The sequence below is a fragment of the Sorex araneus genome, chromosome 8 (assembly GCF_027595985.1).
Source record: "Sorex araneus isolate mSorAra2 chromosome 8, mSorAra2.pri, whole genome shotgun sequence".
Classification (NCBI taxonomy): Eukaryota; Metazoa; Chordata; class Mammalia; order Eulipotyphla; family Soricidae; genus Sorex; species Sorex araneus.
Window position 1 is genome coordinate 1,230,438 of NC_073309.1, and position 12,965 is coordinate 1,243,402.

Genomic DNA, 12,965 nt, shown 5'->3' on the forward strand with positions numbered 1-12,965 from the left:
GAGCGGTAGCACAGCGGGTAGGGCATTTGCCTTGCACGCAGCCGACCCGGGTTTGATTCCCAGCATCCCATATGGTCCCCCGAGCACCGCCAGGAGTAACTCCTGAGTGCAGAGCCAGGAGTAACCCCTGAGCATCGCTGGGTGTGACCCAAAAAGAAAAAAAGAAAATGAAACTGTGGGAGGCAAAGGCCCGTGGGGGTTCTGGGGGCCCCAGGACATGCGCGGGACGCCCCAAACTAAAGTTGGAGCCACCGCCAGGAGCCTCGGGGGCAGCCCCCGGGCTCTCGGGCTGGTGGAACCCGGAGCCCGCAGGCGGGACCTGAGCACCGCTGGGTGTGGCCCCCAAACCAAACGGACAAAAAAGTGACTAGCCAGCGGGGGAGGGGCACAGGCGGGGCCCAGAGCTGGGGGGGCCTCGGGGACACACACCCTTGGAACAGCTGCTTACAGGGTGGGGGAGAGGGGCCGGGCACAGGAGGGCGGGGGGCTCAAGGGGGGCTCGGTGCTTCTGCAGGTTAGGCCCGGGGGGACGGGGCGTGCACGGAGTGGGACGGAGCGCAGGGAAGGTCCGGAGGGTTCTGGAAGCTGCTGGGGCCCAGAGCGCCTCCCCGCTGGCCTCCACCTGCCGCAGAGCCCACGCAGCCCCCTCCTCCCGGGGCACCGGGAGGGTGGACGCCATCCGCCCCGGGACGGAGGCCAAGGAAAGTCACGCACAGCCATGCACACGCGTGCAGACACGTACGCACAGCCATGCACGTGGGGCTGAGTCCACCCATGCGACCCAGCCCTGCTCCCCGGAACTCGGGTCTGGAGCAAACTCAATCTGCAGGAAGTTCCCCCCAAACACCACGTGGCTCCTCGGGCCCCCGCCGAGGGGCTTCTTCAGGGCCCCCGTCCAGGGCCCCGGCCGCCTCCCCGAGCAGCAGCGCTCTGGCAGGGCCCCTCCCCCCGCAGAAGCCCTTTCCCTTCCCTTATCTCCACGAGCAGATGGACGCGCGCTGACCCACAGGGCCGTCAGCCCACCGCAGCCACGATAAGACCCTGCACACAAGTGCCCGTCAACTGCTTCTCGCGAAAACCACCAACTCCTCATCTGCCCCATCACCTCCAGCAGGAAGCCCTCTGGGATTGCTCCCACCCTGCGGCCTTTGCAGCCTAGAGGCCTGGACTGGCCGGCACCACCCCACTCTGCACGAGCTCCCGCTCTCGGGCCCAACCTGCCCCTCGTCTCACATGCTCCGGCCCCGCGGGTGCGGGCGCTGCCCCCTCTGCTCTCCCAACGCTGGGGGGGCTCGTGAGGACAAGAGTGACCTGCTGCCCTCCGCAGGCCCAGCAGACACAGGCCACAGGTCACCCGGGGCCCCTGGGGGCAGGGCGGGGCGAGCGGGCAGCAGCCAGGGCTTGTCCCCGGGGCGCCCGCACGCAGCCCTGGGCCGGCCCCTCTGCTGCTGACCAGGCAGCGGCTGCAGCCTCACTGCCTGTGGGCGGCGGGTCCAAGCCCCTCCAGCACCCAGTGGGGAGCACCAGGGCGGGGAGCACCCCTGCAGGGAGGACTCACGGCGGACACTTGTGGCGGGGAGCATGTGGCCACACGCGGACCCCCAGCTCCTGGGGCCCAGCCCGGCCCCCACAGGGCCCCGAGCACCACCCGGACTGGTTCCTGAGTGCAGCCCAGGAGCAAGCCCCGAGCACTGCTGGTGTGAGCAGAAAACCAGAAATAAAAAAAGGAAGAAGAACGGGGCTTGGGGCCGGCCCCGCCCGGGCAGGCTGCAGAGCAGGCTCGGGTACGGGCGGCTCCTTCAGCTGGGGCTGCCCTGGCACTGCCCAGGGCCTCGGTCCACGGCCGCCCTCCCACCCAGGTGAGCATCCGCGCCCGGTCCCGCCGTGCCCTTTCATCTCTGGCCCACGTTGGTAATTTACCGCGGAGTTTTATAAAATCAGGCCTCGCCGTTAGCCCCTCGGCCCAGGCCCCCACCCGGGCGCAGCGGGAGACGAGGCGCCGCCGAGCTGGAGTTCTGGGACCCCAGACCCTCCAGAGTGGCCACAGCCCGCCCCCCTGGGCACGCCCCACTGCGGGCTGGCAGGAGCAGGGGAGGCCACGGGGCCCAGCCCCGGGTCAGGGGCTCCCGACACACGTCCCCAGAGCAGGTGAGGGGCCGCCCGCCCGCCAGCCCCTCCTCCCCCCGCCTGCCCCTTTCTGCCGGGCACTCACAGGCGGCCAGCAAACGGTTGACGCGGTCACCAAGACAACGCCAGTTAGGCTGCAGCCGGCAGCTAATCCGAAATGAATTAGGGCCGAGTGACGGGGGCGGGCAAAGGCGCCCCTGCGGAAGCCGGGCTGCCAGTCCCTGCCCTGGCACCCAGCCCTGGGGTCCAGGTGAGGAGACGCCGCCCGAGGCCAGGTCCTTAGCCCTCCTGGTGGGCACCCACGGGGCAGGAAATGCACACACACAGACACCCACACACACACAGACACACACACACAGACACACAGAGACACACACACAGAGACACAGACACGCACACAGACACACACAGAGACACAGAGACACACACACACACACACACACACACACACACACACACGGTGGGGGCCGGCCGCAGTGCAGGGGCACCCACGGTCCCTGGCCTGGCTCAGCACCGGAGGCACGTGACGACCCCGTGGGCTAGAGCTCCTGCCCGTGGCTCAGCCGAGCGCCCAGAAGGCCCCGGGGAGCCGCCACCCCCAGGTCCAACAGGGCGGGCGGCCAGCAAGGGCCAGGCCCAGGTCCCTCTCCAGGGGACCCCCAGCTCAGCCTGCACCGAACCCCGGCCCCGGCGTCAGGCACAAGCCCGCCAGTCCTGCCTCGGGGGTCCCCACAACCCGCATCAGGCCCGGCCCCCCGCCCACACCCGCCCCACCCGCCAGGCGCGTCCTGGCCCCCAGCCCTGTCCTCCAGCAGGAGGCGCCCCAGGCAGCGGGGCAGACCCTTCGCGGGTCCGAACCCCAGGTGCGGGCAGGGGGGACCCCAGAGCAGGTCTGCCTGCACACAGCTGGCCTGGGTTCGAGCCCCGACACCTCACAGGTCCCCCAAGGGACGTCTGAGTGCAGAGCCAGGAGGCAGCCCTGAGCCTCGCCGGGTGGCGACAGCCAGGCCAGCCGCCCGCCCACCCGGGGCCAGGGGAGTGCCCACAGCACCTGCCCGCCCACCCGGGGCCGGGGGAGTGCCCACAGCACCAGCTCCAGTCGCTGGCTGTGCGGAGGCCACCGGGAGGGACCGGCTCCTTGGGCATGGCCACACGGGCTCCGGGACAGACCCCGGCAGAGTGGCCGGGCGTGTCCCGTGACTCCCAAGCCGCGGGCCTTCGTTATGCAAGTGGCCACATGCCCACCAGGCAGCGAGCCAGGCCTGGCCAGAGGACACTTCCGGTGTCACCGGGCGGGCGGGGCCGGGCAGCTGCTGAGCCAAGGAGGCCACAGGTGGGGCCTGTTCTGCAGGGGACGGCCTTGGGGACCACCACTCACCAGGGCCTGCAGGGCCTCGCGCCCAGCTCAGCCCACCCCAGAGGGGACGGGGCAGCCCCCAGAGGCTGGGGTGAGGCACAGCACAGAATGATGGGGGGACAGCACCCATCTGGTGGGGTGGGGGAAGGGCAGCCCCAGATGGTGGGGGAGGGGCAGCCAGGGGATGATGGGGTCAGCCCGGGAATGATGGGGGGCAGCCCCGGGATGGTGGGGGAGGGGCAGCCAGGGGATGATGGGGGAGGGGCAGCCCCGGAACGGAGGGGGGAGGGCTGGCAGTGGGGAGCTCCAGGAAAACGCATTTTCCCCTAAAGCCTTGTAAAAAAACGTTCCCGACTCCTTCCCAAGCGCCTGCAGTCTCCATACGCCACACTCGGTGACTTTACGAGCGAGCCCGGCTATACATCACACGGTTTTATGTTCCTAAATTAACAAAAGGACTTTAAATCTATATGGAGCTCTTAAAAAAAAAAAAAAAGCTCGGCGTCTATTTTTATTCCCTCACCCCCAAATTCCCTCTTCCCTCCCACACGCTGCCCCGCTGCCCTCCCAGTGGTCCCCAAGTTCCCGCCGGGTGGCTGAGACCACCGCGGAGAGTGGCTCTGGGCCCTTCCTTGCGTCCACGGGGGAGCAGACCGCACGGGGCCGGCGGGGGCCTGGTCGGCCGCCTCCTCCCAGCGCCCGGCTCTCTGGAGAGGGAAGGGCCGGGCCAGGCGCCGAGGGCAGGGGCCCGGGGCCAGGACGACCGGCTGCTGCAGGGCAGAGCCCGGGGCCAGGAGTCAGCAGATAAGAGGCTGCTGGGTCCCAGCGGGCGGGGGAGGGCGGGTGGGAGGGCAGGGACTGTGCCCCGGTGGCCGGGGCGGGCGCCGGGCGCGGCCCCGCAGGAGGAGGCGGGCAGGCCAGCTGGGACTCCCAGGCTAGCCCGCGACAGATGGGCCGGGCGCCCCTCCCGCTCTGGGGTACCGAGATTAATTAGTGCCTGCGCGGAGAGGCCGGCCGCCGGCGCCTGAGCTGTAAATAAGCACTTCTCACCCGAGCCTCGCCAGGCACCTGTCCAGCCCGGCCCACCCGCGGGCTCCGCAGCCAGGTCTGGCCTCACCTTGGGGGCGCCCCGGGGGTCACGACACCTGGGCCTCCAGCCTCCCCGCGGGCGCGGGGTCAGCCAGAGTTCAGCGGGGGCGGGTGGGGCCAGCTGACAGTCCTTCCCTCAGGACTCCAGGAACAAGATAAGGGTCCGGCGCCCGCCGAGCCGCCCCCCCCTCCGCAAATATTTATTAAGCAGCTCGGGAGCAGCCGGCCGGCCCGCAGGGCCCTCGCGGCCAGGCCAGCGTGACCGCGGCTCCCTCTGGCTCCCGCCGGCCAAGGGGGCGATGGGCCTGGGTCTGGGGGCGAGGGTCAGCATGTCCCGGGGGACAGGCCCTCTGGCCCTCCACGCCCGGCCCCTGACCAGCGCTGGGGGCTAGTGCAGACGGGTGGCACACGGGGGCAGCTCCCCGCCACACCAGAGACCCCAGCCCCACGGGGGCAGGAGCAGGGGGCGAGGGCAGGCCCGGGGCCCGCCCAAGACGAGGGCCCAGGGCCCGGCCGCGTGCCAAGAAAGCTCTATTCCCGGGGCCAGAGAGCACAGTGGGTAGGGCGTCTGCCTTGCACCAGGCTGACCCGGGTTCGACTCCTGGCACCCCAGGTAGTGCCCCGGGGCTACCAGGAGTAACCCCTGAGATCGCTAAGTACGCCCCCCCCAAAAAACACTGGCAGGCCGAAGGCCGGGGGTGCCCCCACTGCTGGGGAGGGCGGTGGACCGTGAACCCCCTTTCCAAGGGGAGATGAAGGCCAGACGCCGGGACCCCCTCACCTAGGCCCGGTGCCACAGGTGCCGAGCGGGGCACGGGGGGTCTCGTGGCGCGCGCCGGGCGGGCTGGGTGACACCAGCGGCGAGGGTTCGAGCGGGCCCTCCTGCCCCGGGCCAGGGCGCGTGGGGCAGCGGGGCGGGGGGCGCGGGGAGGGCAGGACGCTTCCTCCCCGCCGCCAGCCCCGCAGGTGGGCGCGCATCCCCCCGCACCTGCGCGCAGCGGCCGCGGGGGGCGGGGCGGCGCGACCCCCCGACCCGCGGGGCGGGAGGGGCGCCGGGAGCAGCCCCCAGCCCCCCACCCCCCGGGCGGCGGGCCTGGCGCCGCGGGCCCTTCCTTTCCGGCTCTCCCCACCCCCTCCGGCGCAGCGAGAACGTTGGTGGCTTCCGGGCCGCCAAGGTCAGGGCCCCAGGCGGTTCCTGCCCCCCGAGTGGGGGCGGGGCGGGGCGGGGCGGCCCGGCCCGGCGCGGCCCCCGGAACGAGGTCCGGGCCGGCGGCCGCAGGGCCTCCCCGCCCCCCCCCCCCCGCCCCAGGGACGCGAGGAAGCCCCCGGGGAGGCCGAGGCGGCTCGGGTCGCACCGCCCGGGGGCACCCGGGGCAGGACAGCGGGGGGCCCGGGCGCCCACCTAGCGGCCGGGGGGCGGCTGCCCAGCAGCCCTGCAGCCTCCCCGTAATTGCTGTCCACGTCTCCGAGTCCGCGGGAGCGCCCGAGCGGCGCGGCCACCGTCCCCCCTCCGGCCGCTGGGGACAGAAAGTTGCAGGCCCGGCCGCGGTCCGCGCGCGCGGGGGCAGGAAGCAGGAAGCCGCGCGGCCCCGGCCCGGCCCGGCCGGCGGAACCGGGCGTCGGGGCGGCCCGGCGGGACGGGGGCGCGCCACGAGCCGGCCGGCGCGCGCGGGCGCGCGGGCGGGCGGGCGGGCGGGCGGGGGGCGCGGGCCCCGGGGCGCGGCGCCCGCGGAAAGTAACTTCGCGGCCCCGGGGGGCGCCGGGCGGGCCGGGCCGGGCCGGGCAGACAAAAGGAGCGAGACGCGCCCCGCGGCGGCCCGACGCCCCGGCCCGCGCCGCGCCTCACCTGGTAAGTAATACAGCGGCGGCTTCAGTCCAAACATGGTTCGGGTCAGGGGTCCATCGCGGCCCGGCGGGACGAGGCGGAGAAGGGGGTCTCGGCCGGCGGCCAGGCGGCGGCGCGGGCCGGCCGCGGCGCTGCGGAGGGTCCCGGCGGCCGGGGCAGGCGCGGTTCCGAGCGGCGGCCGCGGGCAGCGGCGGCCACCTGGCCCGGGCGCAGCCGCAGCGGGGCCCCGAGCGCCGCCGCGTCCGCCCCCCGCGCGCCGCCGCCTCCCGGGCGCAGATGCAAATCAGGCGGGCGGGGGCGCGCGGCGGGCGGGGGGCGCGGGGCCGGCGCTCCCGCCGCGCGCCTGGACGTCAAGGGCGCGGGTCGCGGACCTGCTGGCCGCGCGCTCGGGCCGGCCGGGCGGGGGGCGCGCGGGGGGCGCCGAGAGCCCGGCTTTGTTTCCGCCTCCCTGGGCGCCGGGGGCGGGCGGGGGCGCGGCGCGGGGGCGGGGGCGCGGGGAATTAATGCCCAAACAGCCCGGAGTACCGGGGGGATTCTCGAAAATAAAGAGGCGGCGGCGGAGTCCCGGCAGGAGCGCGCAGGCCGCGGCCCCTCCCCCTCCGCACCCGCCACCCTTTTTTGTTATCTCGGGCGTCCCACCACCGGGCCCGGGCGGGGGCGGGGAGGCGGCGCGGGCGGGGAGCCCCTCGGCCGGGGGCCACGCGGGGTCATTACGCGCGGGCCGGGCGCCGCCTGGCAGCAGATCCGTCTCCGCTAATGAACGCGCCGGGCGGGGCCCTGCCGGGAGCCGGTTCCCCGCGCGCGGCCGCGGCTCCGGGCCGGACGCCCCGCGCCCGCCCGGCCTCCAGCCCCGGGGGAGCCGCGGGGGCCGCGCCGGGCCGGGCGGGGGCGCGCGGCGGCGACCCGGCGCCCCCCTCGCCGCGCGCTCCCGCCCCGCAGATGCGCCCCGAGAGCGCGGGCACGGCCGCGCCGCCCGCGCCAGGCGCACCGCCCGCCTAATTGGGTTTGGGGACGCGGGCGCCGGCGGGGGGGCGGGCGAGCCGGGGAGGGAGGGAGGGAGGAGGGGAGGGGAGGGGAGACAGGGACCGAGGGACCGGAGGGAGAGACCGGGAGACCCGCGGGGCGGCGCGGGCGGGCGGAGGGCAGGGCCGGGGTTGTCCGCGGGGGGCGACCCCCGGAGCGCGGGAGGAGCCCGGCCGCCCACCACATCCTGAGCGCGTGGCCGGCGCGGCCACTTAAAGTCGCAGCGTCCCCCGGCCCGCGCGCTCCAGGTGACCGCCGGGTCCCGGGGAGGCGGCGGGCGGGGGCCGAGGAGGGTCGCGCCGTCGGGCCCGCGCCACTCTGGGCGGCAAACCTGCGGGGCTGGCTGGGCGCGCCCTCCCTGCCCGCCCCCGACGGCGCGACCCCTGAGGTCGCGGCCTTGGCCCTTTGTTTCCGGCCCCCCACCCCCACCCTACCCCGCCCGAGGCCGGGCCGGGAGACCAGGGCCCCCAGCGGCCGGCCGGAGCCCAGCACCTGCGCCCCAGGGTCAGTCTCCGGGCTGGGGGTCGCCCAGACGCGGACCCCCGCCCCGGGCCCCTGGCAAGGTGCAGTATGGAGGGGGAGTTGGAAATAAAACTATTTTTAAAAGCCCTAAACTACCCCGTTTGTGTTGTCGTTCTTTTATTGGTTTTTAATTCTCCCGGATTACGGGAACAACAGTAGTAATTAATACTAAACCTTCCTCCGCTGTATATGCTAATGGCAGGAGCCATAAAAATTAATTTGCAAACATGTCATTACACAATAGCTGTACAGGCAATAAACCTGTAATTATGGGCCAATCACAGGCAGGGTACGGAGGGAGGGATGCCCCCAATCTGCCGGTGCCCCCTCCCCCTACTAAAGTGGGGACCCGGTGCCAGGAAGACACCACCTTCTAGAAGACACCTGTGGGACGAGCGGGGCTGCAGGGCGCGGGCCTCGCCTTGGGGTGCCCCCACCCCCACCCGTGGCAGCTCCCCCAAACCCTAATTGCTGCTGGCCCACCTGGGGCCAGACCTGGGGTCCAGGTTCCCCGGAGGAGGGCTGAGAGGTGCCAGGGAGGCTTGTGCGCGGCGGGCGGCCCCCCTGGCAGGAGGCTGAGCAGACTCGGGCCGGGCTGCTCCCCTTGGCCCTGTGGCCTGGCTGGGGACGCGGGGGGCAGGGGGGCGGCAGTCACTGCACCGTCCATGCCCAGGGCGGCCCTCCCTCTCGGGAGCCTGCTGTGGTCTGCTCGGGTCGGCAGCCTGTGCCCAGGTGGGCCCCCGAGAGCCGCTGACCAGCTGCGCCTTCCCGTGGAGGCCCGCCGGCCAAGGGCACCCGCCAAATGCAGCAAAAATAACCTTCCTGCTCGCACGGGGCAGGCGGCCGCCAGGGCAGGGCTGCAGGCGGGTGTCCACGCCGGTGGCCGGCCCGGGCCAGGCCGAGCCTCCCCTCGGGGATGCGGAGGCAGGCAGGGAGGCCGCAGGGCTGACCGCGGCCAGCGCCCGGCCAGCTGCTATCCTCAGCACTTCTCCCAGGGAGCCTGCAGCCTCGCGCCCGCCTGCTCAAGGGCACGGGGGCAGCTCCATCTTCTAGAAAAAACAGGACACAGCCACCCGGGCTCTGGGATGCCACCGGGCCCCGGTCTGGGGGCGCAGCACCCACGGCCCATCGCCCGCCCCGCGCAGGACACGGAGGCCAAGGAGTGGGTCCCTAGTCTCAGCTCACGGGGAGTGGACACGCCTTCGCTGGTCAGGGCTAGGACGTGCGGGGTCGGGGGTCCAGATAAGTGAATCTGCAGTGGGAAGAGCCAGAGGGTCCCTGGGGTCAGTGTCCAGCTGGTGACCCCGGGTGCTCAGGGTTCAAGCCAGACCGTGTCCACCTGCCCCTGGAAGTGGGAGGAGCCCCCCAGCCTTGGAACCTGACTGGATTCGGGAAAGGGGCGTGTGCTGCCGGCCCACCCGCTGCCCACACAGCGGCCAGCGGCCAGAGGGGCGCTGGGCTCCACCCCGCAGGACGCCCAGCCCTGCCAGCACCTTTGAGCCCGGCCTCCTTGGGCCCCCGAGTTGGACAGGCCAGTGCGTGGGCCGGGAGGATGCTTGGGACCCCCCCAATTAAAGAGGCGCGAGAGAAGAGAGGAAGAAAGGCCCGAGTGGCAGGCGGGGGACAGAGCCCGGGGCTGGCCGAGGGGGGTGGGGGGCCCTGCCCGCTCCAGTCTCAGGCCACGGGCCGCCCACGAGTACCAGGGCCAGAAACTCCCGTCGACCGGGCCACGGTGGGGGTGGCCGCAGGGAGGGACCGAGGCCGGAAGGGCCGCGGCTGGGGGAGGCTGGGCAGCCCTGCCTGAGGCCACGGCCGGGCCAGCACCACGTGAGGTCCAGGCCAGAGTGGCTGCACTCCCGCCCTCGGGTCACTTTCCCACAGCGGCCAGGAGGTCCCCGAGGCCCCCATGCGGGGTCTGACAGGGCCCTGCCGGGCAGGGGCTCCGCGGTGACCCCCGCCTGCTGGCCTCGGCCAGGGAGAAGAGACCCGGAGCCCCTCCGCTGTCAGGGGTCACTCGGCGGCCAGCGCTGGCCGGGGCTGGGTGGGGGCTCAGATGGCGCCTATGAGGGCACGGGGGTCCGAGAGGTGGGGCCGGGGCCTCCCTGGGGGCCTGGAACTCGGCGGCGGCCGCCCCACACGGTGCAGACACCCGGCAGGCTGCTCCAGGAGCAGTGCTCGGTCTGGCCCTGATGCCTGAGGGGTGGCCCCGCCCTGCCCGGCTCTCCTGGACGCTGCCACAGGAGCAGAACCAGAGTGGCCCTGGGACCCCGACCCGGGGCCGGGCACAGGGCTGGGGTGGAGTCTTTGGTGTCAGGCCGTCCCCACGCATCATGACACGCCAGCGCGCGGGGGGCTGCCCTGGGCCACACACCCCGACTTCGGGCCGAGGCAGACGGGGTCCGGCACGCGGGGCTGGGCCCTTGGCTCTCCCCAGGGCTCCGAGGCCACAGCAGGCCCTGCCTCCACGCATGGGAAGTGCCCAAGGGCCCCCGCGGCCCGTGGCCGTGCGCCGCGTCCCACAGAGCGGGGGAGTCTTCCGGCTCCCACCCGCGTGCCACCCCGGCTGGGGCCCACCCTGACAGTGTCCGCACTGGGGCACTGCCTGCCCACAGCAACCCCAGCCCCCCGCACAAGTGCTCTGGACCTCCTGCTGTGCAAGTCGCCCAGGGCCAGTGGCCCACCCGGGCTCGGCCTCAGTGCCTCTTGGGAGCCGGAAGTCCGCCAGGAGCGAGCACAGAGCCGGGAGTCAGCCCTGAGCACAGAGCCGGGAGTCAGCCCTGAGGGAGTCAGCCCTGAGCACAGAGCCGGGAACAAGACCCAGCACAGCTGGTGTGGCCCCAGCCCAATGAGCGAGAAGACAGCCCCCTCCTCCCCCTCCCCAGCCGCAGAGGAAGTGACACGGGATGGGGGCCCGAGGAGCAGGGAAGCGGAACCGGGGTCAGCGGAGGCCACAGAGGGCTCCCGTGAACGGGGGCTCCGGCCCACAGAAGGCCAAGTGCAGGGATGCGGGGCAGGGGGCGTCCACGGCTGGTCCCCGGGACGGCAGCATGCGGCCGGGGACGAGGGGCTCTCAGAGCCCAGCACGGCGCGCAGCCCCTCGCGGGGGAAGGGGGTCTTCAGCGCCCGCACTGGGGGCTCCCGGGGGCCCACCCCGCCGGCCTGGGGCTGGGCGCTCGGCACGTGGCTGACCTGGGTTGGTCCCAGACCGCCCAGGGTCTTCACGCAGGGGGGCAGAGGCAGAGCAGCCCCCAGAGAGAACCCGCCCTGCAGGCTCCAAGCCGCAGGGGCACCGCGGGCGGCCTGCAGGGCAGGGATGGTCACGCCCCCAGGGCAGAGAGTCACGCAGGGGCAGTCAGGAGTGGATCCCGGGGTACCCCGCACGCAGCACTGTCCCGAGTCCCCGCTGTCTCACGGCCGGCCGGGGCTCCTGCGTGGGCAGCTGGGGCCTGCACGGAGCTGACCCGGCCTCTCTGTCCCCGCAGAAGCACTGGGCGGCAGGTGTGACCCGCCACTCTGCCCCTCAGCCGCCGCGACTAGCTGCACCCACAATTACGTGCTTATGGGCCTGAGGCCGGGGCCGCGGCGAGCACAGCGGGCCGGAGCTGGCAGCCTGAGGCCCGGCGTCCACGCTGCAGCTGCCCAGCTGGGAGTAGCGAGGAGCCAGCGGCCAATTAGGCGCAGCAGCACAGGGACCGACAGCCCCCCGCCCCCGCCTAATGAACGCGGCTGCGGCTGGCGGCCCCCCGGGGTGGTCGGGGCCCGTCCAGGTCTGGGGGCGCCACCAGGCACAGCTGCTCCCCCCGACCCGGGGCCTCGGGGCGCGAGGTCCAGGCTCACAGTCGCACCCGCTTCTGCTCCTGCTGGCGGGCAGAGCCCTGGGCCGGGGCTCGCGGGGGCAGGGGGGGGCGGGGGGGGGCTGGCGCCCGTGACAGGCGCTGCACCGGGAGGGGCCGCCCGCCCGCGGCCCCCAGCAGAGCCGCCGAGAGCCACTGGCCTTTTGCAGAGCTCAGCGCAGCTGGAAGCAGCGGCAAGGGCGAGATTTAGATAATTTAGATAATTAAAACCCCATGCGGACGGGCTGCCGCCCGCACAGGTAGCTCCAGGGCTGGCCGCTCGGCAACGGGGAGCGAGGCTCTGCTCTCCGCTCAGCCTCGGGCGAGGGTCCGGGCCCCTGGCACCCAGGGAGGTGCCCAGAGCACAGCCCTGTCTCGGGAGGACCAGCCTGGGGTTCTGGCTGGAGGCCCCACAGCTCAGCCCACCTGCCACAGGGCCTTTACACGGCAGGCCTGATGCCTCTCCTGCCCGTTTCTGGGGCCTCCTCCCTGCACTCCTGTCAGCGTGCCGTAGGTGTGGGCTGTGTGCGTGGGGCCGTGGACAGTGTCCATGCTGGGCCAGGACCAAGCCTGGCACTGGACCGTGATCCAGACAGGGAATGTGGCCCCAGACGCTGCCGGGGTGGGTCTGGGCCCCAGGGGCTGGGCACAGCAGCCCCGGCCACCACCCGCCGCCCTCCAGGCCCTCGGTCAGGACGCCTCCTTCTGCCCCTGGCCCCCGCCCAGGTCTCCTCGGGCCTTCCCCAGCCCGGCCCCGGGACGGACACGGGGAGGAGCCGCCCTGGCCAGGGCCCAGACCCTCGCCCCAGGTGACCACTCACTCCCAGAGGAAAAGGCCGGCGGGCACAGCCTGACCCGCCCCAGCCCCTGCCCCAGCCCCCCGCCCTGCCCTGCGCCCCCACCCCTCCCTGTCCCACAGCCAGGTGCCAGCAGTGGGGTGGCTGGGGCCCCAAGGACGCCCTGCGGGTGGGGACCCGGGCCCCACTCCCGCACTGCCCGAGTCCGCCCTTCTCGGCCACCCAGCCCGATCAGGGGTCACCTTTCACCCACCCACGCCCCACGGCCCGCCGGGCTCCGGGGGACCATCCCGCCACGGCGCTTCCTGTCTCGGCGTCCGGCGGGCGGGCCTGTGTCCAAGCACGGGGGCAGCAAGCTGGCCGCAGGGTGC

General features: G+C 73.4%; 1 protein-coding gene across 2 annotated transcripts in view; it reads right to left on the reverse strand.

Moving 5' to 3' along the window:
* Window positions 1–12,965, reverse strand: part of GSE1 (Gse1 coiled-coil protein) — a 133,165-nt gene that overhangs the window by 27,742 nt on the left and 92,458 nt on the right. Inside the window, exon 1 of one of the 2 annotated variants that reach the window (XM_055145056.1) lies at window positions 6,420–6,600. The exons of the other annotated variant lie outside the window; for it this stretch is intronic. Within the exon in view, the coding sequence (XP_055001031.1) occupies window positions 6,420–6,456 (37 nt within the window). The 5' untranslated portion in view covers window positions 6,457–6,600. Of the gene's footprint in view, window positions 1–6,419; window positions 6,601–12,965 lie in introns of those variants that run through there. 2 annotated transcript variants of the gene reach the window in all.